This window comes from Apteryx rowi, unplaced genomic scaffold (assembly GCF_003343035.1).
Source record: "Apteryx rowi isolate R43461 unplaced genomic scaffold, aptRow1 scaffold_133, whole genome shotgun sequence".
In the NCBI taxonomy this organism is placed as follows: Eukaryota; Metazoa; Chordata; class Aves; order Apterygiformes; family Apterygidae; genus Apteryx; species Apteryx rowi.
This window is the reverse complement of record NW_020447564.1, coordinates 28,385-53,304: the sequence shown is the minus strand read 5'-3', so window position 1 is coordinate 53,304 and position 24,920 is coordinate 28,385. Positions and strand designations below refer to the sequence as shown.

At 43.8% G+C, this 24,920-nt stretch overlaps 1 protein-coding gene across 1 annotated transcript in view; it reads left to right on the top strand.

The window, feature by feature from the left end:
• The window catches only part of LOC112961526 (phenylalanine-4-hydroxylase-like), a 43,047-nt gene that overhangs the window by 14,813 nt on the left and 3,314 nt on the right, over positions 1-24,920 (top strand). The window contains exons 3-12 of the mRNA XM_026056822.1: positions 767-950; positions 10,118-10,206; positions 12,321-12,388; positions 15,194-15,390; positions 15,752-15,887; positions 18,085-18,154; positions 19,779-19,835; positions 20,874-20,969; positions 21,330-21,463; positions 24,515-24,630. Of these exons, the coding sequence (XP_025912607.1) occupies positions 767-950; positions 10,118-10,206; positions 12,321-12,388; positions 15,194-15,390; positions 15,752-15,887; positions 18,085-18,154; positions 19,779-19,835; positions 20,874-20,969; positions 21,330-21,463; positions 24,515-24,630 (1,147 nt within the window). The remainder of the gene's footprint in view (positions 1-766; positions 951-10,117; positions 10,207-12,320; positions 12,389-15,193; positions 15,391-15,751; positions 15,888-18,084; positions 18,155-19,778; positions 19,836-20,873; positions 20,970-21,329; positions 21,464-24,514; positions 24,631-24,920) is intronic.

The window sequence follows — 24,920 nt, the reverse complement described above, 5'->3', positions numbered from 1 at the left end:
CTTGTGTTTAAGTGACTGAGTAAATAGGGTTTTTAGTCACCTGTTGCTTTACTCTTACTATCACAGTGGCACATCTGAGTTCAGGTACCATCTGGTCATAATCGTGACTACAGTTGGCAGTGTTCGCTTTCTTAAGAGCTAGGAGACTCTATTGCTTGTAAATGAAGATCTTCAGTGAGAAAGAATTTGACCTTCTGCACTAAAGAAAAGCTTTTAACCATGAGAGTGGTTGAACACAGGAACAGACTGCACAAACCTGGACTGTCTTTTGGGTGTAGATCTACATTACCTATTGGATTTCTGCCTAAAACATCTGCTCTGGAAGCTGTGTAGGTGGCTTTGTGGTGCAAGCTAGCTCACAGGATGGCCTGCTCCTTGCTTTTCCAACCTCCTTTCAGGGTACTCAGAGACACAGCATTTACTTTCTTCTGAGTATTTTTTCTCTATGGGTGAAACTCTTACTTCCTGCGTTGATCCTGGGGAAATGTTTTTGTCCACATAGGCAAACTCATATTATGTACTTGTGGTATGGGAATGAAATTCACCTTTTACAGTATAAAGCCCATTTACCACTTGCATTACCACTTGCAGGACCTCCCTGTTGTAAAGGTCCTCAGTCCAGTAGCCAGCAAAGACAGGTCTCTCCTTTTGGATCATATAGGTTATATAGTATGAATTGTTGACTGACAGATGAATTTCAGTTAAACTTTAAATCACATTTCTTTCCCCCAAAACCCTGCGGGACCAAAATCTCTCCTTCTCATAGGAAAAAGGCATAAACCTGACCCACATTGAGTCCCGACCTTCCCGTCTCAACAAGGATGAGTATGAATTCTTCATTAACTTGGAAGGCAAGAATGTCCCAGCTCTGGATAATATCATCAGTTCCTTGAGAAATGATATCGGAGCAACTGTGCATGAGCTTTCACGAACAAAGAAGAAGGATACTGGTAAGGATACACTGAAAAGGATAATATTGACTAGAAACATTTATGTCACATACTTGAAAGACTTCTTTTTCCTCTAGCAAAGGAGTTACTCTTGGTTCTGTGTGGCTGTCTAGTCTGTCTATGTTGTAAGCTTTTTGGTACAGGAATTGTCTCTCAGTATAGTATGTGCCATGCCTAGTTGTTGACCATGCTTTTTACTAGGTCTCCTGGGAACTGGTGTTATGGTTTTATGCTGTCACCTGTCTGTCTGTCTGGCACCACTCACAGTCCCTTACAAACAACCTTATTGCAGTAACTCGTTACAGTACCTGCAGAAGTTAACAGGGGGTCAAAGGATGTTTATAGTTATAGGTTAAGGGCCCAACTTGTAAACCCCTAAACAATAGTGCAGAAAGTTGTAGGTACATCTGTTTGCTTCTCTCAATCTCTGCCCTGTATGCAAACAAGCAGCATTTATATCCGCAGCTCTTGGCAAGTCATTCATTGTGGCAACTTTTGTTCTTCACGCACATGAAACATGAAGGAATAACAGGGATGCAGGTGGGACCCAAACCACTATGTTTAATGCAGATAGAGTAGCATATCAAGCCCAGTGACTTCTCCCCTGAATCTCTGACTGCCATCCTGCAGCTTCTGGACCACTGAGCACTGAAAGCCTCTTCAGGACTTATATATGCTGCCATTTTCCTATGTACTCTGCCTACACGAGAATCTAAAACAAAGGAAGAAAGACGGGGAGGATCTCTACTTGGGATGAACAGTGTCTGTATAGTCAGCCTCTACCAAGTCACTGTCTGTTCTGATTAGAAAAAAATCATAAACACAAGCACGATTTAAAAGGGCAAATAGTTCCAGCACAGTTTGTGGGTGCATGCATGGACTTGGCTTGCAGGTGGTAGATCAGTTCCCCTGAGAAATCCAGGCCTAGATCTGCCTCCTTTTCCCTTTCACCCCAACCCCAAAATAAATCTGTGCCTGTTCAGTGTCCAGCAGAGTCCCTCTGTGTCATTTTAGGGATGAATACCACCTATTGAAGAATGCCTTTGACCTTGCTAAGGAAGGATGGCTCTGTGGAGTCCCCAGGAAGGTCACCAAGAGGGTGGCCTGGAGACTTCTATGGTGCCTATGCATTATGCACCCCAGGTAGAGGAATGCCCTATCTTGAACACTTCTCCCAGGCATCACTCAGGTGAAGAGAAGCAGTTTGTCAACTTTTAGTGATACACAGGCCCTGTGAACTCACACTATCGATCAGGCTGCCAAGACTTTGTCATACCGTACAGCGAGCCTATTTAGAGACAGTCCATAGAGGGCTAGCACTGACAAGTATTATATGATTGTGATATGATGTGTTATAGTTTTAAAATTTAGAATCAGAAGACAGGATGGAAAGTCCTGCGGGAGTTTATGTGGTCCATCCCTCAGCAAAAGGCAGGGCCAGCTGAACCACTCCTGATGACTGTTTGTACCTCAGTGATGGAGATTTCCTGGGCTCCACAGCCCTCTTCTGCAGGGCTGCCCTGCTCTGACCATTGAGAAGGTTTTTCCCGTTGTCTAACCCCGTCTCACTTGCTGCACTGTGAGCTGATTACTTCTCATTCTGCCTACCTTGGGCACTGAAAACAGGAGATACTCTTCCTCTTTAGACCAGCCTTTTCAGTGTTTGACAGCTGTATCGTGTCCACCCTTGCTCTTCCTTTCTTGAAACTGAGAAAGCATCTGATTTCTGGGCTTGTGACCAGTCTTCTTGCTCTTCTGTGGAGTTTCTCCAGCAGGTTTAATAAAAAAGTAGGTGTAACTAAGGGCTATAAAGACTCTATTGCTCTGTTGGGTGATTAATTAACTGTGTTTTAACCAATTGTTGCTCATTTATTAACTCTTTGCAAACTGGATTCAATGGATTCTTCATGAAAAGCCCAACTGCCTTCTAGATTCTCCTCAAGTGACAGTGAAGTGCTGACTGTCGCAGTGCCTTCCCACAGAGATGCAACCCCCTTCATCAAATGTCTCCAGGACCTCACAAATCGCTCTGTGATGAACTTGGTGGTGTTGCTGAGGTGACTGGAGCCCAAGTGCAAAGCGGTGGCATCCGCAGGAGAGCAGAGGGAGGAATTTCCCTCCTGTGCTCCTGGGGAGTGGTGCACCTATTTGAATACCCCAATTTACTTTGCGGTTTCTGTCCCATGGGCCCTGGCTGCTGGCTGCTGCAGCCCTCTCCCTCACGGTGCCATTGGCCAGCCTTTGGGTTGAGGGGAGGAGAGGAATGGAGGAGAAGTGTCCCTGTGTGGTCACTCTCTCCCTTCCCCTGCTGTTCCTCCCACAATTATGTGAGTTACCTTTTAGGCTCATGGATACCCTGCACTCCTGCTATTGAAACTAGGGCTGCTCTGCTGCTCATTCAGTGGGAGCAAGAATAACCCTTTGTTCTGGGAAGAAATACCAGACAAGTCAGTAGTAATTCTGCTGCTGGAGAGAAAAAGGAAAGATCTTGTGAGCTGTCCACTCTCCTAATTCTCAAAGATTTTTGCTGGCATTGAGGCTGCTCAGTGCAGTGGTGGCTGCCCAGCATCCAGTCTGAGACATACCTAAATGCCTTTTCAGATAACAGATGTGATTTTAATAGGATTTCAGACTTTAAATACTTTAGGCCTGGATCTTCCTCTTCCTTCCTAGGAACACATGAAAGGACATTAATATCTTCCTGAGATCAGTGATGGTAATCCTTTTACCATCTCCTTTGTGCCCTACCCGTGACATTACATTTGAAGATGAAAAAAAAGAAAGCATATAGTCTTTGGAGTTCGTTCTCTCCATTCATGAGACAGAGGGACAAAAGGTTGATTAGGTGACTTATGATCACATCAAATCAAAAATGTTTTCTCTTCAAGATTTTTTTTTATTTTCAGAAGAAAGCTACAGAGTCTAGCAGGATTTTCCATTACTTTTGTTCTTCTAATTATTATTAAGAAGAGGTTAAAGATGTGGGTACATGTAGGCCAGAGTCAAATACTGATACAGCTCTAAATATCACCCAAGAAAGGCTCGTGAGTGAAAGTCTGACCTCACAGAAGTCAAAACTGCCATGGTCTGCTGTAGGATTAGGATTTCACTGCATGTTACTGTGTTGATCAAAGCATTTTTTTGAGCTAAATTATCCTGTCAGTGCTGCAGAGAGGGACTTGATCCCCTTCTGTCCAAGGGGATAACTCGTATTTGTTTTTTAGTTTCAGTAACTCAGAAAAAGTTGGAGCAACTTACTGCCAAGGAAAGAGAGGAAGACAGATATATCTTTTTGCCTTTTCCATTTTTCTTTTTTTTCTTTCTTTAATTTTACCTGCTCTCAGGAGTAGTAAGGCTCCAGTATAACTAAAGAGACATATTTGAAAGGTCAAACAAGCACTGCTTAGGGGATGAGCTGTGGGTGGTGAATTCTGGGCTGAGGCAGCCACAAGGGCAGAACAAAATGTGAGCAGACCTAGCTGTAGGACATGCGGTAAGACGTTGTCCTTTATCTGTGATGCTGTTAGCAAATAACAGGCCTGGTGGTGCTTTGTAGGTCAGCTTACCTTTCAGATGTATCCTTCTGGCAAATCTGGGCATAATCCACAGATGCGCATTTGTTAAATTTTATTTCCAAATCCCAGAAGAATGAGAGCAATATGCCTCCAGGGAGCAAAATCTCAGGGGTATCATCTGCTGGGATATTGTTACAGTCTTCCCATTTGCCAGGTAAAGGTCGGGAATGTCTTCTCCTGGAGGCACTCCGGGGTCCTGTGGTTGGACCTGTGGTGTCGGTTCTTTCGTCACTGCCTAAAGATGCTCTCAAATCTTCCTTGCTAAGGATTTGTTTTGCTTGTGATGTGAGCTCTGAGCAAGATCACTGGGTTAGCAAAAGTGCTTTTATAGTCTTACTTTGTATTGTTTCTCGATGACCAACATGACATCTGCATCAATAAAATTATATTTCCTCAGCTGATTTAAATGTGCCAGTCTGGGCAGAGGAGTATTAGGTCAATATTGGAAAACATGCCACAGAGTGAGAGATGTGAGGCATTTGTATCACTGAAGCTTAGCCACAGGAACCGTAAGCACTGATGACAGCAAGGCCTGTAAGGCCTGCGGGAGAGAAGGTTTCAGACAACAAAAATCTCTATAGCCACCAAGATGGAAGGGGAAATTTGACAAGTTCAGACTAGAAAACTCACACTTTAAAGTGGGATGACCTGGGCACACCAGAGCATTTAATTACTTTGCATTCTTTATGCAGTGATTGAATGTCCTTCTAAAACCAGATGCTCTAGCAAGAAAAGTATTTTACTCAGTTTTCCATAGGAAGCAGTCTGTGCTATTCTTGGGGCTGTGCTTTGTGGAAGGTCAGAGGAAATTGTTAAATATGTGCATGTGCTTTACTGGGTCAAGGTATAAATGAACATCTTTTTTTTTTTTTTTTTTTTTTTTGGGCACTCTAACTGTTTTTAAGGCCTTTCTTCTCTTAAATACAAAACATAATTTTTGTTACCTCATTCTACACCCAAACAGTTACAAATAGCAGGTTTGGATTAATAGTATAATTTTAACTGAAAGCAGGCCAGCAAAATGCCATAATTCCGAAGGTAATATTAGAGTTTCACATGAGATAGGCTAGCAATCAATGGGCTAAAAGTCCTTTGTAGAAATAGAAAGACTTGTTGTGAAAACACAGTGCATCTCTTCATGGCTCTTTTTGGAAACAAGCTGTGTATCCGCAGACCACTTGGAGCCCAGGAATAAAAAGAATTAAATTTTATTCTGTTGCAGCATTAGGGAAATGCAGATAATTTATTGCATTTATGAGACAGGCTGGAGGCTGAGGTTCTGTAGGGGCCTTGTTTGCTAAACCCTGAGGCTGGCCAAAGCATTTGGGACTGTTTAAAAGGGGCTAAACCTGGGCCTCGAATGGCTATAAATTGCATAGACCTGTCTTTGACCCTCCTCACAATGGTCCAAATGGAGAAGTTCTGCAGAAACTCCTCACTGTCCCTGCTTTGCTGCCCCTCATATAAATGGCTTATTAGCATTCTGCTAAGCATTTGACCCCATGGTAATTTGGTCACCACTTGGGTGTCCAGCACAATCCGTAAAAGCTGCTGTTTCACTTACAGACAAATCAATATTTATTACTGATCAGCCCACGTTTGCTCCTCAGACCTTCACAGAGGCCCAGTGTTGCAACAGCTTGCTGTGGCAATTCATTAATGGCTATGCAGACAGGCAGTGGGTCTGGCGAGCACGGACTGGAGGAGGATGTTGCAAACAAAATATGGGATAGGTTCAGCCAGGGGATAATTTGATTTGATTTTTTTAAATGGTTGCTGGGAAGGCTGGGGACAGCCTCCCTGTGCACCACAGCTGGGCCAGAGAGCCCAGGAGCCCTTTTGCACCCTAGCCCTGTTGCCGGGGCTCTAAGGAACTGGCGTGGTGCCTGGCCCAGGGCTGTGCTCAGCACCTTTGATTTCTGTTGCCATGAGAGCTGAGAAGGCTCAAGACTTTGCAGGACCAGACTGAATATCAGCTACACTGGTGCAAACTGCATGAAGGCTTCCTAGGGGCTCCCTTTCGCAGCCTGCCCCTTTCGTACAGCCCTGCAAGCTCAGGGCAGCCCTCCCTTAGCTGCGGCCGGCATTTGGGTGGGAGGAGGCAGAGAGCTGCTGAAGGTGGGCCAGGGATGTACAGGGCTGCACACCTGGCAGCACAGGTGCTGCCCCTGTACAGGAGACGCACAGGCCACCTGCCTCCCTTTCCACGGCGGTGGCTGCATCAGCACCCGAGTCTGTCTGTCCCAGGGCTCACCACGGTCTGTATGCCAAGTACTTGGGGAACCCTGAGAATAAAAGGTACCCAATGAAAGCAAGTCATTACCATACCTCTGTTTTATCGCTTCTTGAAGCTAAAATGATTCAACACTCCCCTGACCTTTCTGATTCTGGGTGGCAAACCTCCACAGGCAACACGGTTGAAATCCCCTGCAGGCTTCATCCCCCACCAGACTCATCTACCGCCCCACACCATGCAGCTCAGGTCCTTGAAGTCATGGTGCTGCCCTGAGAACAGCAGTGCCTCACTCTAACACAGACAAACGCTTTGCCACAGGGCTGCCAGACAGCGTTTTTTCCAGCCTGAAATCTCCAAATATTTTTCAGCTGCCTCGCCCTGACCTGATAGCTGGGGAGAGTGAAGCATGAAAGAGTGAAGCCGTTTCCTCCATCATCACACAAATGCCTGTGGCAAATCCAGGAGATAGATAAACCCTGTGTCTCAACTCTGAAGCTGGCTTCCAGTTACCTTGGCTGCAGATAGAGGAAATATGGGCAGGATGGCTAAGCAGGCTCGCCCTTCGTGTGCTGTCAGTAGTGACTCCTCTCTAGGACTCAAATATACCTTTTCTAATGAGCCCCCTTTGACAAGTTTAACTCAAGGGGCTGCATGTGTCAGAAAGTTGCTAACAGACTAGCGGGAGAGTATTTCTAGAGAAACTACAGCACTAGCAATAAAACCAGCAAATTGTTCTTTTTGCAAGATTTAGCAGGGACCGCTGCTGCCATCTAGTGACTTGTTCTGGTCTGCTTTTTAGGGCAAAGCAGGAAGGTGGGCAGCTCGAGAGGTGGGGGAGCAAAGGCCACTTTTGTTAGAAGGGGAGAGGGGAAGGCACGGCAAGGAGCGCCAGGATCCCGCGCCGGATGGGTGCTCTGCAGCATGAGAAGCCTGAGGACCCGGCAGCGGCTGCGAGAGCCAGATGCGCCATGCCAGCCCATGCAAGCATGCACAGCCAGTGCTCCTGGGCTGGTGAAAGGAATAATATGACTCTCAATGGGAGTGCTGGATGCAGCCAGGCTGGTGGTGGGACACCACCTCGGAGAGAGCGAGTGCTCTGCATGGGGCTAAGCCGCAGGCTTCTTAAGCATGCCCTGTAAATCTGCCCTTGTCTCTCCAGTGCCTCCGTGCAGGTGCCTTGCCTCGCCTAAACCCAGCGCCGTAAATGCCTGCTTTATTGTTAGTTGCAGTGGAAAGAGCAAGACTGAACAGACCTGGAGACAGAGTGATCCTCTCATCCCACAGGTGGTCCATCCGGATCAGGGCTGAGCCCTCTCAGTCAGTCGCTGTGGGAGAGCACAGGCAGCAGCTGCTGGACAAATTTGCCACTGCTCTGTCCTCGCAGTGATGCTTTCCCTGAGGATTGGGTTCACCCCACACAAAGAGCAAAATCAGCCAGGGAGGTATGACTGAGCAGCATCGCTCCCAGCCAGGCAGAGAGCTGCACAGGGGAATGAGCTTTATTTCCAGGCACTGGGTGAGCAAGCAACCCCCATTCATGCAAGAAAGATGCTAAATGAACTGTGAACATTCTGCTGATGAGAGACTGCTGATAGCCCTAGGCCTGGAGGTCCAGCTTTTGGGGTGATATTAGCCTTGACATCCATGAGGCTGACTGGTGTGGTGGAAATATGCGACATGAATGCAGAGCCTGAGCATTGGGTACCTCCCTAGTTGAAGGTCTTGTCCCCTTTCCTCAGAAAAAGTACGGTAGAACTGGAGGTGGTGCAGAGAAAAATGACCAGGGTGCTCAAATGTAGGCAATGTTTTTTGTGCCAGAATTACACAGATGAGGTCTCAGTCAGGATGAGAGATGGTAGAGAGAGAATCCGACAGGGAGCTGTAAGATCCTAGGTGGCCTGGAGAAGGTGAATAAGGACAAAGTGTTCACTGGTGTTTGTATGCAGGAACTAATTAACATCAAATGAAATAATCATATCTAAAATAAACAAAAGGGAGTAATTTTCAATCACATGTAATGAAATGATAGAGCTTACTGCTGCAGAGTGTCCTGGAGACAAACACATACATGGGCTCGAAGACCAATTAGTTGTACTGATGGGGAAAAGTTCATCAAATTAGATATGGATGTAATGTCTGGCTCAGGCAGGCTCTCATTTGCACATTCCTGGAATTTAGTGAGTTATTAGGGAAGTATCGCACTATGTTATCACTGCCCTTATACTTTTCCCCCAAGCTGTACTTAATGTTTTTCCTTCCCTGAGAATGGCATAGTGAGGAGAACCAAAGAAAGCAGGGAAAAAAACAAAGGGAAGGGAAAGGAAGGGAAGGGAAGGGAAGCAATAGGCAGTTAGGGTAAAAGGGCAAAAAATGAAAGGATGGGGCAGAAGAAGGCAATAGCAAGCAAATCAACTCCAGTGGTACTGGCAGCTCCCTGGAAGTGCCCAGAAGCCAGTGGTACCTGCCTGAACCGCAATGGGAAACCCCTGTGCTCACGGCTCCATGAAGGACCTGTTGCCCAGGGTGGCTGCTCCGGGTCCCACTCGAGCTGTAATGAGCCATTCCTCACAGCACAGCTGCCATGAAGGCATCTGCCTGCTGATTTTTCCCAGTCTGAACACATTGCATCTGGAAAGCCATATTGCCCTCCACCTTATGCCCTGCCATACAGGGAGGGCCATGTGGATGTTAAATGCAGTGTAGTCGGTGTGGCCCCATTTCCTATCCTGGGTGTGCTGCAGAAAATGTGTATAGCATGTGAGTTGCAAGGCAATGAAGAACCAGGCCCAGAATTTTAATTAAATGCTGCATTACTGCATAATGAGTTCAGTAATATAATGCTAGTCAGAGGTATCAGAGTGCCATTTATTATTTTGTTTCAGTGTCCTAGCTTAAGTGAGGCCACCAAGTAAGTCTAGAAAGAAACCCATATCCTTCTTGCTGTGGTGTTTTTGCTGTTCCTTTGCAAGGGCTGACGCTAGCTACTGTGAGGTTGAGGATGCTCTGGAAATATTCCTATGTCTGGCAAGTCAAGAAACCAGAATAAAAAACAGAAAATCATAAACATTACAAGCCAACTGTGTGCCAAGGGCTAGACTTTCTTGATGCGCTGTTTTCTTCCAACAGTGCAGAACAGCCACAAATTCAAAACAACATGGAGGGTTGCCTCCTACTATGCGGAAAGGCCACTGTTGTTCAAAGAATTTAGCCCCTTACATAGGTTTCTTTATATTTATGATGAAAAATAGAAACAGAAGGAGACCCAAAGCAAAGTAATAAAAAAAGCTAATAGTTTTCTTTTCAAAAACAAAGTCATAAAGAAATGAAATGGTATGGATTTCTTTTCTGTTTTGCAGTGCCATGGTTTCCAAGAAGTATCCAGGAGCTGGACAGATTTGCCAATCAGATCCTAAGCTATGGAGCTGAATTGGATGCAGACCATCCTGTAAGAAGCAGATTTTTTTTTCTTTTAACATGTTTGTGGTTATTGGGACCGGTGCTTCTCTCACTTACATTTGCTATGCTTTAAGACAAATCTAGTAGACTACCCCTTGTGTGGCTTAGGACAAGCAGGATGACACATTTCCAGGGCTGGAATCAACCCCAATCCCTGGTATAAATCAGGGCAGACTAAAAGTTGCTTTAATTTAAGCAAATACCAGCAGACCTAAAGAGTCATAGAGTTAATCAGAACATAGAGTCACCAAAAAGACACCTCTGGTTTTCCCAGGTGACTCTGATATGGTGACTTCAGACCCATTTTGTGAATCACTAGCAACAAAAACAGAAGCAGCATATTGTAGCTTGGAGGTAATAAGAGCTTTTTTTTGTTTTTGTTTTTTTTTCTCCTCGATCACATACACACAACTGAATTTAGTGCATTGCTATGTGTTTATTAAATCTGATGCGATTCTTGCATGGTGAGACACAACAAAAGAAAATATCCCTTTTTCAAAGAGTTTGTGGTTTAACTAGTACAGTCAGAAAGTTTTGTTTACTGGCCTAGTTGATAAAAAAATCCTTCAGCAGTTTTTCAGCTCTCCTAGATTCAAGAATACTTCTGCCTCTACTTCCTTTCTAAGCAAACAACAACTTATTTTCATTTGTCAAAACACACTGAGTTCCATGCAGTGCAACAAAAATTGCTGCTATTAGTTTAATTGAGACAGGGTGATTATAAATAAATTACATGCAGCGCAACAAAAATTGCTGCTATTAGTTTAATTGAGATAGGGTGATTATTCATTCACTACCTATTGCTTAATTCGAGATGTGTTATGTATCATGTACAATGATTCATGATATTCAGTGCAGTCATATGAAAAGCAGAATGAAAGGAGACATATTGAGTCAATGGCCCCCTTGTGTGTCATGCAGGAATAGACCAAGATTGTATTCCAAAAAGAAAAGAAACAGAAAATGGATATTGAAAGGCATGAAGCATCTCTGCCCCAGTTCCTAGAATTAATTAGTTAGTGAGCAGTTTTATCCAGGTTGCCTTAAAAAGGAAGCCCAACAGGACATGTGCTGGGGTAAATAAATGGGACAGAACATAGGGTGTAGGAAGAGAGAAAATAAAGGAGTCTGTGTTTTCAGCAGTAAAGTACTGTGGGATTTAACCACGAATAATTCCATGCCAGGTTAATCTGAGACAGCAAATTTTTTAGTCCATTTGTCCATTTATGCCCAGCATAAACTCTTAGATCTGCACTCTAAATTTAGCTGTCACCTGCGTTTGGTTGTGTTACGCTGTTCCTCAGTCCAGTTCTGCCATGTACCTCCAAGCGATTCATTCACAAACTGCAGCTGTGCCCCGTGAGTTATTGTTATTTGCACTGTAGAAATGCCTTGTAACTTGGAAGGACATTTCACCACTTTAGGTGGTGAAGACACTCCCAGCCCTGAGGAACTTATAGTCTAAATAAATGACACACCAGGACAGGAGAATGGTTACCCCATGTGAAGAGCCAGAGATTATATTTCTTATCCCTGATCATACAGACAATTAGCTGCCTTCGAACATGGTTCATGCTGAAAACCCACCTAAAAAGTCTGACTGAGTTCATGACTGTATTTCTAACATGGTTTAACTCTGCTCCTCTAGACCAGCCCAGCTATGTTAGGAACTGCAACATGTTTCATGAGAAACCTACATGTAAGAGAAGACCACTAGTCATCTGAATAGTGTTAATGCAGCCGGTTGCTCTTTTGGGAGCACTCTGTCTGTGTTGTAAAAGAGCCTGAGTCTCTCATGGCAAGTGGAAACACGAAGGTGATAGGGCTTGAGGGGAGAAATGGGTTAGGAGGCTGTGGCTGGGTGACTCCTCTGGTCGCTCTTGTTCTGTTCTGTAGATGGGGAGATATGTGTCCCAGTGCAGATATGCAGGATGGAAAGCAGCTTCCCTACTCACTCTCGTGCTCTTAGCCTGGGTCCTCACCAGCTTGTTGCTCCCTCCAACCCCTTCAGTGCCTCCAGCCATGTCCGAGGGAACCTGGCAAGAGGTGGGCTGCTCACCAGCTGCACTTACACAGCAACTGACTGTCACTGTTTCTTTCCAGGGGTTCAAAGATCCTGTGTACCGGGCCCGGAGGAAGGAGTTTGCGGATATTGCCTACAACTACAGACAGTGAGTGTTCAGCGTAGGGGCAGGAAAGCAAGCCCATGTCTCCTGACCTTTCACAGGGTGCTTGCCCTGCTGCTGATCGCTATCCTTCCACAAGCATCCTGCTGCTGTTGGCTTTTCTCTGGCATGTGTTTAAATCTTCCTGCTCATGCATTTATCCCCAAATCACAGTAAAACAAAAGTAAACTGGTCCAGGCACATGTTCAGATGAGAACATCGCCTCCTCTCTTTCCCCACAACAACCCTCTTCTTCTGGCTTTGTTGTCTAATTGAGCAGCAGACTCAGTTGCTACTACAAAGACCTGAACATTGAATAAAGCCACTTCTGGTATTCTCCCCATTAAACCAGGGCTAGGGGGAGGAGTGCCTATCATTTACATTAAAGCAGGAGCTGCATACACTATTAAAATAATGAATAAGTTATGGTTCTGATGCTAATCCAGTGCCTGATACTCTACTTTTATCATGTCTGACCCAGCTGCAATGAGCAATTTGGACTCTCATTTCCCAAGAAAAATAAATGAATAGAGTTGATAAATTCAGATAGAACAGGCTTGCTTGATTGCTTTTAGTGATCACATTTGGAGGAGGTAAAATTCTGCTCCCAAAGCCATTCACATGTTTACATCAGTACTACTGGGCCTGATTCTTGCAGAAAATGGTAAAAATTGTGATAGCAAAGGCTAAGGTAACATATGTTGTATATTTAGGGCTTCACTTTGTGCAACACAGTGATGAAGAGATAGTCCCTGAGCCAAACAGCTAATAATCTAATCATAAAACACGAGACAAAATTGGACTGACTGATACAAAGTGAAAAAAGTCAGGAGCTCAGTTTATGGCTAGAAAATTTTGATAAGACTTCGTGGCCAGAGGGAATGGATTAATTCCCATTTATAGGTTTCCCACGGAAGATGTATCCTTCCTGCATAACTGATAGCAATCTTTGGCCTCTAGTTTGCAGGCTTCCATCAAATCCTACCTATAAAAAAACAAACAAAAAAAACCCCAAAAGCCAGACAAACTGAGATTCAACCTGGAACCAGCTTAGGAAGATAAAACCATTATATTCCAAGACATAACTAATATTTAGTCTGTGATCCAGATCCTCAGAGACATTGCAAACAGAGGTAACAGTTTGTTCAGACCTGGACCTAAAGGTCCCCAAAACACCTTCTATGCCAGGTTTTTAAACTTTCCAATGAGTTTTTTCAGTAACAGAGCAAAGAGCAGAGTGTGAGTGCCACAGTCTGGGCTTCTTGGGCTCATGGAAGGAAGGCACATGCTTTTCATGACTTTGGGTGTTAATTTAGGAATGCGCTGATGTGCCCCTAATGCCCTTGCCCTGGGTGCTACACCTGGCAGAGACACCTTTCAGGGTCTGCAGCAGGGGAGAAGAGGCAAAGGGGCGTCTGCTGTGTGTAGGAATGGGTGGAAGGAGTGTGGGGCAGGACGAGAGGAACAACCAAAGCTACCAGGCTTCATGTGAAGGTATCTGGAAAGGCACATGTGTTTAGCTTGTGAAGTCATCTGAAAAGGTGAGGCAGGTCTGCAGTCAGTTGTCTCATACTTTTCTTCCCCCTATCAATTTAATCTTTTTCTGTATTCCTCTTTTCTGTATTTATATCTGTATTCTTCTTTTGTACTTAAATTGTCCTCTTTTCTACTGCTATTTGTCTCTCTCCTCTGCCTTTGCCCTTCTGCCTTCTCTCCTAATACATTTACCTTCATTTTTGCTGAATGCCTCATTTCCCTGACCTCTGTTTCCTTTGCTTTTAGCTTGCTTGCTCTTCCCTCTCCACTTTCTTTTGCTTTCAGCCCTGTTGATACCTAGGACTTTTTAATTGAAATTTGAAAGCTTTTTAAGCCATAGTTTCCCATCTAGTCCTGAAAGGTGGCTGAGAATTAATTAGGAACAGCCAGTGCTATAGGAACAACAGTTCCCCAGCAGTCTTCATAATTCAAGACCATGTTTAAAGCTCCACAGATCAAGGAGGGCTGATACGCAGAGGCACAAAATGACAGTGCTATAGAAGAACTGCCCTCAGGCTCAAGTTAAAAATGAGGGGGTGGGAGATGGTGGGGTGTCATGAGAGTTTAACAATGGATCTCTGGGGCTTGGAAGGCCCCAGCATTATTCCAGCAGTGATGTTAACCCTATTAAGTTACTTAAAATCCTTTGATTTTTCAAAGCCGCTGGATTCACCTATGGCCCTATCATTATTGCCAAGGAATCAACTGTCCTCAGGAGGCCCAAATACTTTGCTTATGATTGCCTAATGCCTGCTAACTTCAGTGTTAGCTGAGCACATGGAGGCCTGAGGATGTGATTTGACCCAAAATTACTCATTAAAATTAAAGAAAAAAAAAATCAAGCTGGCCAAAGTCTGCAAATGTAGCATGATCATGAGGTGCAGCTCAGAATTACTCTGACCACCCAAGAAACAGTTTTCTAGAACTAATTTTTTGTATCAATTATGTTAAAATTTATGAAAACTGCATTAGAGCAAGAAATGCAACAGCTACAGCTGCTGTATATCTAGAAAGAGAAAAAAACCCATCAGCTAGTGAATATTATTAGAAGAACATTCTGATAAGACAAATATGCACTAATTTGTTTTCACCACAATAGTGCAAGGAGTTGGCTAAGGGTCAGTATCTCAGCTGGAGTGCTCTTGGGCACAAAGGCATCCTTTCTCCTACACCACCAGTTTCTGGCAAGCCCTGAGTAAAGCTCCAGATGATGTTGCTGATAGCACAGGACAGTTTCTTTGTCACTCCCATAGATTGTATCCATTTCCTTTCTAGCGGGCAACCTATTCCTGAAGTCACCTACACAGAAGAGGAAAAGAGAACATGGGGCATTGTCTTCAGGGAGCTGAAGACTCTCTATCCAACTCATGCTTGTTATGAACACAACCATGTCTTTCCACTGCTGGAGAAGTACTGTGGCTACCAGGAGGATAACATCCCCCAACTTGAAGATATTTCAAAATTCTTACAAAGTAAGTTTGAAGCATCTAAAAGAACCAAGTCAAATGAAAGGCCTCTGATGTCGATGGGGGGAATGTTTCCAGAGATAGAAAAGCAGTCCCTGCTTTATCACAGACTCTCTGTGAGTGCTTGGGCACATCATTTGACCTCTGTTTCAGGTTTCAGGTCCCCCTCTGTAAAATTTCCAAGAGTATAATGGCAGGGATGCTCAGATACCGTGATGATGGTACACATGGGTAGAAATTAAATGCTGATTAATATAGGGGGAGCAAAAAAAACCAGTCAATATATTTTTTCCATTGCGAGGAGTCCAAATAAGGATAAATAAAACACACTAGGTGTTTCTAACGTGTCATCTTTCTGTCCCATCAGCCTGCACTGGCTTCCGCTTGCGTCCTGTGGCAGGCTTGCTCTCCTCTCGGGATTTCTTGGCTGGGCTGGCTTTCCGAGTGTTTCACTCTACACAATATATTCGCCATGCATCCAAACCCATGTACACACCAGAGCCGTAAGTACTTTGGCATGGAAAGTGTGAAAAGTTGCAGCAGACTAGCAGTGGGGTCAGGCCAACTTGCAGTAACCATGGGGGACTCCAGAGAACTCCTGGGAACAGAGCTAATGGAGAATGCTCAAATGACTGCTCTTTTCTGAAAACATTTTTGGAAGACTTCTGGTCTTTTTAGTGAGCTGCCTCCTCTTCTGCAAGTTTTTCTGGGACTGATCAGGCAGTTTTGCTATCTGAAGGCATGCCTGTGTGCTGGCTGGGAGATGAGAGAGCAGCGTACAATGGCATTTAACTTAGCTATTAACACCTGAAGAAGTAGTGTGAAATCTAGTGCAGTAATGACTCAGCATGTTGCAAACAAACCTCTGGCAGCAAGATAGAGGAAGCCCAGATCACTGACCCCTTCTTTTTTTGAGTTTTATGTTATTGTTTTCTCTTTGCCTCTCCATTGTCTTTTTCCACTTCCTGTTTTTGAAACACTTCTCTTCTTCCTCTGCCTCCTGTTGCAATTCTTCCTCTTCTCCTTTACCATTTCTTTGCGTCCTACTCCTTCCTACAATCCCCTTCATTTTTCTATCCCTCATGCTCCTGTTTTTCCTCCCTGTTTCTCCTCATCCCATTCACATTCTGCACAAAGCCAGGCTGCAATCTGCTTTGCTCTGATCTGCTCACACAATGCCCAGGCAAACTGGGGCCAGCTGCACAGCGGAAACCCTTACCACAGTCCCTGCTGTTATGCAGTGCCTGCAAGCCTCATGCTCTGTCTCCAGGAGAGACCTCTGAATTATGTTTTTCACAGACTGGATTACACTTTTCCATCTAAGCCCCCAGCCTCCACATCTCCACTTCACTTCTTGTTGGGCTGGGCCGGTGGAGCCCAGTCTTCCTGAACATATGTCTTCTTGAATGCCTGCTCTGGAGGTCCCTGCCCTGTAAATGTCTTCCACAGACCTTGCCTTCCTAGGAGCATCTCATCCCTCCCCTTTCCCTGTTCCCTGTGCCTTTTAGTCTGCTTTTCTCCCCTTCCTACCAAAGGGATGCAGACATCTCACCAAATTCCTTCTCTGTCTTTCAAAAAACTGGCCATCTTTGGCTGAGTTCTCTCCAGACATCCCTGGCCAGCTGTGAATTTTAAATTGCCATGAAAACAGTCCCACCTGAGGAAGTGTGAACTCCCATCTCTCAGCGGGAGGCTCTGGGTCTGAAGGGGAGCCAGGGCTGAGCTCCTGATGTGCCTTTTGACACCATGGTGAATGCTCTCAGTAGCCTAAGCAGCACTGTGATCAGCTAAAGCTATCTCCCAGTCTTTTGACATTTCCTTTGGTGGAGAGATTTCTTTCTGGGCTTTCATGAGCTGGAGAAGTGGACAGTTGGAAGGATAGTTTTCTTTTCCAAACACTGCTTTCAGAGGCTTGCTCATGGTTTAATTTGCCTTTTGCAGAAGGCCAGAGCTGTACACCCATCCTGCGGGACTTAACTAGTACAGTGGGCTTAAATGGGAAGTCACTCAGCAGTGCATAGGTGTAGGACTCAAATAAGTTACTACCCTCCAAGTAAGTGGTTTCAAAGATTGTGGTCACCCAGACTTTAGAGAAAGACCATGCAACGATTTTACAGTGCTAACATAGTAGATTGTAGGTGCCCATTCAAAGACTGACTCTTCCTAAGATGTCCAGTGTCATCCAGTGCCAGACCCTTAGAACTGGTTTCTGGCAACTGGGATAGGATGACCAGCTTGGGCGTTCTCTGTGGGCCATGGTGAGGGAGGCTGAGCTGACCTGCTCTCTGAGGGGGTCCCTCTCCCTCTGGGCTGTCTAAGGAGCCTAGGAAACTAAACATCTAATTTCGGCTTGTAGTATGAAAAGAAAGGTGTGGTCTTGAGAGCAGTCTTAAGTTGTCATCCTTAACAATGTTCCACTTGTGGAAGTCACCCTTAACAATGCTGCCATCCTTTGATGATACAAAACAGATATCACATCATCCTTTCTCTGAGGGACGTATGAGTATAAAACCACTGAAAACCCTGGGGAGTACAAACCTTCTGGTCGAGAAAACCATTTTAGAGCAAATGTTTTTCCCTGAGTCCTGAGCATCATTCTCAGATAGGAGCCCTCTTTTGCACTCCTGACTACACTCAGATTCTAGGGGATTCATCTAGCACTTTTCCTAAATTATATTCAAATGTCATGTTTTTCTGCAGTGATATTTGCCATGAGCTACTAGGACACGTACCTCTTTTTGCCGATCCCAGTTTTGCTCAGTTTTCCCAGGTAAGTTAAACACCAGAGACCAGATAATTCAGAGGATGAACAAAGGGTTATGGAGGGGTTCCCCTTTAAGCTTATTGGTTAAGAGTGTTTGAGGTCAGCTGAGTTTCCCTTTCCAAAAACCAGGAAGTGTTAATTGTTTTCCTTTCTCTTTGGCTATCTGAGTGTGAAGGTCTAGATTGTAATGGGTAAGTGTTGAAATGACAAGCGCTCACAGCTGGTAACTTCAAAAGCGTTGTCAAGAATCAAACCAGAATAAAGGAGGCAGCATTGCTGCATTCTTGATTATTAGTATCAAAGTACAGCTGAGGCCATGTAGGCCATGAATCCTGATTAAAATCATATTGTACATATACTTCAAGAAGACCTTAATTTATTTATTTCTTGAAATCGAGACACAAATCACATGGGAGAACTCACATACTCACACTGCAAATTTCTGTCTTGTGTGAGCTTGTCTTTTATAGGCAAATCCTTTGTGAAATCATTGTCTAAAACCCTCTTTGTAGGTGTTGATCCTTCTGGGAAAGGTTAAGTTGCCCTTGAGTCAGATGAGTTATTGCCCCACTCCACAGTCCAAAAGTTAGGGAAAATGAGGAACCATCCCGGTAGCAAAGTATGGGAGAAGGCTGGAGAGGATCTTTCTCTTGGCTAGTGTTAATGTTTCTGGTAAAAGAGTCAAACCTCAGAGAAGGAGGCTGCATTTTGGCTGCATCTTTCCAGAAAACAAGAAAAGACAGAAAGATAGACAGAGGGAAAGAAGAAGGAAAGAAAGAAGGAAGAGAAGAAGGAAGGAAGGAAGAAGGGAGGGATGAAGGAAGGAAGGAAGGAAGGAATAATGGATTTGATGTAACATGCTCACAAGATATAGATTAACTTGATGTAGTTAATAAGCATTCAATACTGCCCTCTGGCTCTGCCCTTCCTCCAGACTGGGGTTTCCTTTGATATAAACCCTACTGTACCTTGGTTCCTTAGGATTTAGCATAGCGATGGTTGCCTGCATGCTTTTGGTGTGTAGGGAGTGCTCTGATTCAGCAGTGTGCTGTCCTCATTGGAAAAAAACAAAAACAAAAAGGGTAGCTGATATGTACAGTCTTGTTTGGCTGCATTCTGAATCCGACTATTGTATTCCTCCCAGGAAAGTCTGCTTAACTCCAAAGGTACAAAAGAACTCTTTCAAATCATGCCCTGCCATTCAGAAAGAAACTGATCCAAGCCTCCAGAAAAACTCTTGCAATCAGGGCCCATCAAAACAAACATAAATATTTAAGGTGTATGGATGTGGTTGATTTGTCTCCTTTTTACCATATCATTTTCTTGGGTGTGCATTGTAGGCTTGATCAAAAGCCTGTCAAAGCAAGAGGAAAATTTTATTTGACCTCAGTGGGCTTTGTACCAGGCACAAAGGATCATGCCTTGTAAATGACATTTAGACAGCACCCTTTGTTCATTTCTGGAGAGATTTCTGGTTTAAAATTGATGCTGCATGATAAGAACATGTCCTGTAAACATCTGTGTGTGGTAGTAAATGATGGTAACATTTAAAATGCGAGAAATTACATAAGACAAGACAGGAAGAATGTTTGTAATAAACAGCTTGAAGAATAATGGTTTATTGTTACAGGAAATTGGACTGGCATCTCTGGGAGCTCCAGATGAGTTCATTGAGAAACTCGCTACGGTAATTTAATAAATGAGGGCTCAGTTTTCCAAAGCACTCTGTGTTGTCTTAATTCTGCTGCCACTGAAGTCACTGATAGAACTCCCATAGAGTTGAATGGGAACAAAATGAAGTCCATGATTGGAAAACCCACCCTAAAACAGTTGCATTAAGGAAAATAATTTTGGCATTCCTTATTCAAAGTGACAGTTGTGATTAAATACAGAGGGCCAGACAAGACTTCCTCCAGCACAAACATATTGGGTAAGAAGAACTTATGTGTTACTACATTCCCCCAGGAAATTTCAGGAGGCAGCTTTAGCAGCTGTCTTACCTGCTAGCATCCCTTCCCTTCCCTGCTGCCAGGCAGATAATGTCCTCTGCAGTCAACATGAGTCACTTGAATCCTACCGTGAGAGAACTGGGACACAGAGCTGCAAACTCCAAATGAAGGAAGATATGCCTATGAGATTAGTGTCCCCGACGTCAAATCAGCTGGACAGAACTTTGCACAATCTTTGCTATTTCTGGTAGATGAGGTCATTCTACGAGGTCAGAGCAGGTATCCCTTCAAACTGCTACACAGTGACAGACCAAAAAGTCAAGCTAGGCCACACACTATCTTCATTTGGTAGGGTCTTCTGTTGTACTGACAGCTCATTCCCTCCCTTGCTGCTGCAGCTAGAGTCCCTCTGTGGGAAACAGGAAACATAAATCTATCCACAAAGGTTCAAACTTCAGTTGGTTTGGCCAGCCAAAATGAAATTTTATTGCTGTGGTTTCATTGTCTATGCTCTGCTGACAAATGTAAGCACAGTAAAACACACTGTTTTTGTCAGGGAAGTGAATTGATTTTCAGACACAGTAGGTCTGGCACTATGCCCCTTCTAGGGGGAAGAATTTCAGCCTGTGGGGACACTATTAAATTTACACAGTTGATATTTGACCCATTGCAACATTTTAAATAGAAATGTAAGCTCCAAGTACATTCAAATAAATGATGTGTACGTGTTCTTTTTGACCAAGGAATCATATGTTTCTATCTGATTTTCTTGCTAGGTTTATTGGTTTACGGTGGAGTTTGGGCTATGTAAGGAAGGCGATTCACTGAAGGCATATGGTGCAGGGCTGCTGTCTTCATTTGGGGAGTTGCAGGTGTGTTCTATAAAGCAACATTTCAGAGCTGTTACATAGTTCATTCTTGGGTTTTTATAATTTCTCAAACTTTTCTTGTTAATCCCTTCAAATCATTATTTTGCTTCATATTTTGTGCATACAAGTAGCATGAAATGTCATATTTTATTAGACAGCTCTATCTAATAAATGTGTCCATGTATATATATACACAGAGGACTCAAACCTACTTCCTTCCTACTTAGTGACCATGTTATTGGCATTCCGCAAAAGCAAGTCTTTCCTATCTGCAAATGGGTGGCATTAGTAGCTCTGTCTTTCTTTTGCAGTAAATGCAAGCACTTTTTGCCTGAAATAAATTTCTTACTCTGTTGCTTGTAGTACTGTTTATCAAGCAAACCTGAGATTCAACCTCTTGTCCTGGAGAAGACTTCTGTGCAGAAGTACCCTGTCACTGAGTTCCAGCCTATCTACTATGTTGCTGAAAGTTTTAAAGATGCAAAAGAAAAGCTAAGGTAATACAGTCATTCCACATAAGACCCAATTTCTTGTCTACTGCCAATAGAATGGATCCCACTGCCATGACAGATATGTAATGTAATGTAATGACAGTAACATTTTGATAGGCATTAGAAAAAACTGTGCAAAGCTCTAAAAGACTAAGCAGCTGTTACACTCAAAATCTTGTTTTGGGCAAAAAGGGGAACACACCTTACATGTGAAGCCAAGAATTGGTGATTAGTCTAGTTAAGATTTTATCAGTACAACCACAATACAACAAACATCATTATTAGTCCAATCACAACGATATTAAGACTTACAGTCTAAGCTATCTAATTAATATAAAGCAAAACTTTTCAACAATGCTATAGTTAAAAGTTATTATACAAGAAAATCTCCTAGTAGCTACCCTTTTTTTCTCTGAAGTTACGCTTGTCCTTCCCCTGTTCTTCTGTGTCTTCAGGTGGACAGTTTCAGCCTGGTGGTGGTGGGCAATGGGGGTGGGTGGGCTGACAAGTAGTCAGCATCCTGAGGTCTTTGGAGGAGGTAGGTGATGTTAATGAATGAGGTTTCTTCCTCTCTCTTGTGAGGAGGAGTATGATGTTGAGGCTTCCTTTCTTCCTTCTCACCCCAAGGTCTGCTCAGAGCCCTTTTTATGTTTTCTGACTTGCCTTACATCTTGCTCTTTCTCTGTTGGTCTGCAACTCTGTGTTACTTCTGATCTTACTACACACGGTACATTTTACATATGCTAGATATTTTTTAATTTGTCCATTTTGTTTCCCCTAAAATCATTTTTTATCACTTCCTAAGTTTGCATTGCCATCAATTACTGACCACTGGGGAGTTGCTGGTAGCCCATGGGCCTCCGGTATCATCCTATGCCCATGCTTTCAAGGCCTCTACTGTCAGCCCACACTTGTATTCCTGCATGCAACATCATTACTCTGGGGTCAGAGTTATTCATTCTACACAGCATAACTACTTGTTATTCCTGTCTATATCAAAATTATTAACAATAGGCATTATAGCACACAATTATATGGAGTTAAGCAAAGCTAAAACAAATTAGGTAATAGCCACATGGCCATTAGACAATTGCTATTACAGTTAAAAACAAAAAACAAAAAAACCCAAGCAAGCCTGACAATCCCAATCCTGAGGCCTTTGCTGTTAGCTTGATAAAGAGCCTGTAGTGTCTTACCGGTAGTGTGGTTACAGGACTACAGGGCTACACAATAAATCTTTCAGTCATCTGTGACTCACATTCTGATTCAGTTCCAGTTCAACCAAACTCTGAAATAATGGTCCAGGTTCAGTTCTGGGTTTTGGTTCTGAAACAGGAGTGACTCAGACTGCAGTTAGGGTTCAGCCTGGGATCCCCTTCACAGCAATATTTCTATTTTTGTTTAGAAAACTCAGTATCTCTGAATGTCAGCCAAGGCCAATGTGGGTTAGACTTGGTTCACACTCAGCAAATCCTTCAAGGGAATTGCCACACAGGGACTTGTACCAGATCTGCAGTCTCTTCCTCTTTCTCTCTCTCTCCTTTTCACAGACACTCACATACCATGACCCAAGACATTGCTGCCCAGGGCTCCCCAACTCCTAGGTCTTTCTAGCTACCTCCCCTTCTGCTTTCTCTGTCATCATCAGCCTGAAATCTCTCCTCCTGCCCTTCCCCTCAGGGTGATACCTGAGAATCGATGGCCTTCTTTTCTGGTTTGTGCTGTTATAATATCCTGCACACAGTTTCAATCTTCTCTGTGTACTTCTCTAACTGAGGAGCAAGCTCCTTGAGAAGGCAGCAAATGTTGTCTTACTCTTTAAAAAAGATCTTTGATCTTTTTTCATTTGTTTCAGCGACCAAATTGGAATACTGGTTAAATTGAAATGGAGGCCTGGGGGTTGGTCTGGTGCCTGTATGGGTGTCGTATAGATGAACATGTGTGTGTGTGTGTGTGTGTGTGTGTGTGTAACAGAAAACCTCCCTGAAAAATTCTTCAGAGGCTGACCTAAAAAATTTCAGTTTAAGGTGTTCAGCTTCTAATCAAGATTTAGGAAGACTGTCTTATAAAGTGGATCCCTCTGCTTGAAAGAGATGGACTGAAACCACCAAACTCTTTCATCTTAGCTACCATAGTATTTTTCCACTGGAACCCATTTGGGGCCTGCTCACACTGATCTCTGTTTGAAAAAATGCCTTAGTTAATGATAATTAGGGCTGAACTGAAAGAATGATATGGAGGTGGGATCCAGCATATTCCACAGTTCTGGGCATATGGGATTTACCATGCTGAGTCATGGTCTGTATGATGGGGCTCCATAATCAATGCTTGTGTGCTTTCCCTCCTGTTTCAGCAATAATTTCAGTAATCCAAAGCAGATATATAAACCAGTATCCTGCTGGGGTCTGCAAGGAGCCTGAAACAATAGCTCTGACCATCTCATCCCATTCAGAGCCTTACTTTCCACATTTCTGTGGTTATGCAAATTAATGTTTCCCCACAATACCAAAAAAAATTAGCATTTCTGCCATGGAATTGAGTATTTTGCAGCAGGAAAGGCTGGGGATAAGGGGTGGCAAGACTGCCACTTTGCTCCACTGACCATCTCCTAGCTTTGCAAAGACCTGGGAGCCAATACCAGCTATGTTAGAAGTTAGTCCACTGCTTACTCCAAGGTATGCCCAAACGGGTGCTTGACCTCACTTTTCCAGAAACTGCAAACATGGATCAGGACTCCTATATTTCACATTACTGAAAGGAAAATCAGATATTTACAGCAAATCCTGGTAGCTACTTACTTGGCCTATATCAGCAGCAGTGTTCCCACGCCAACAGCATAATTAGGTCTTGGAAAAAAAAAGGGCAGTAAGCACAAATGCAAATTCAAGCATATTACACCATGCTGAAGGTCTCAGATCGCTCAGCAATAATTTTAGTCATTTTCTCACATAGATTTCCTTATCCCTCCCATCAAAAAAAGCACACACCAGCTAAGAGAGAGTTACTGAAAGAAAGGACTATTTCATGTTTGTATGTGTTTTTGTGTTTTTTCCTCAGGAAATTTGCTTCAACAATCCCTCGTCCTTTCTCTGTTCGGTACAATCCCTACACACAGAGGATTGAAGTCCTGGACAATGCAAAGCAGCTGAAGAACTTAGCCGACACTATCAACAGTAAGGAACTGTATATTTGTTACCTTGAATGCCTCAGAATTTGGGTCAGAAACAGTAACTGTAATACAAATTTTATCTGGATGTCTTTTAGGCTCTAAGCCTGACCAAGATCAAACAGCACTCATCTCCTTTATCACAGAATCACAGAATCACTGAGGTTGGAAGGGACCTCTGGAGATCATCTAGTCCAACACCCCTGCTCAAGCAGGGTCACCTAGAGCACATTGCACAGGATTGCATCCAGGCGGGTTTTGAATATCTCCAGAGAAGGAGACTCCACCACCTCTCTG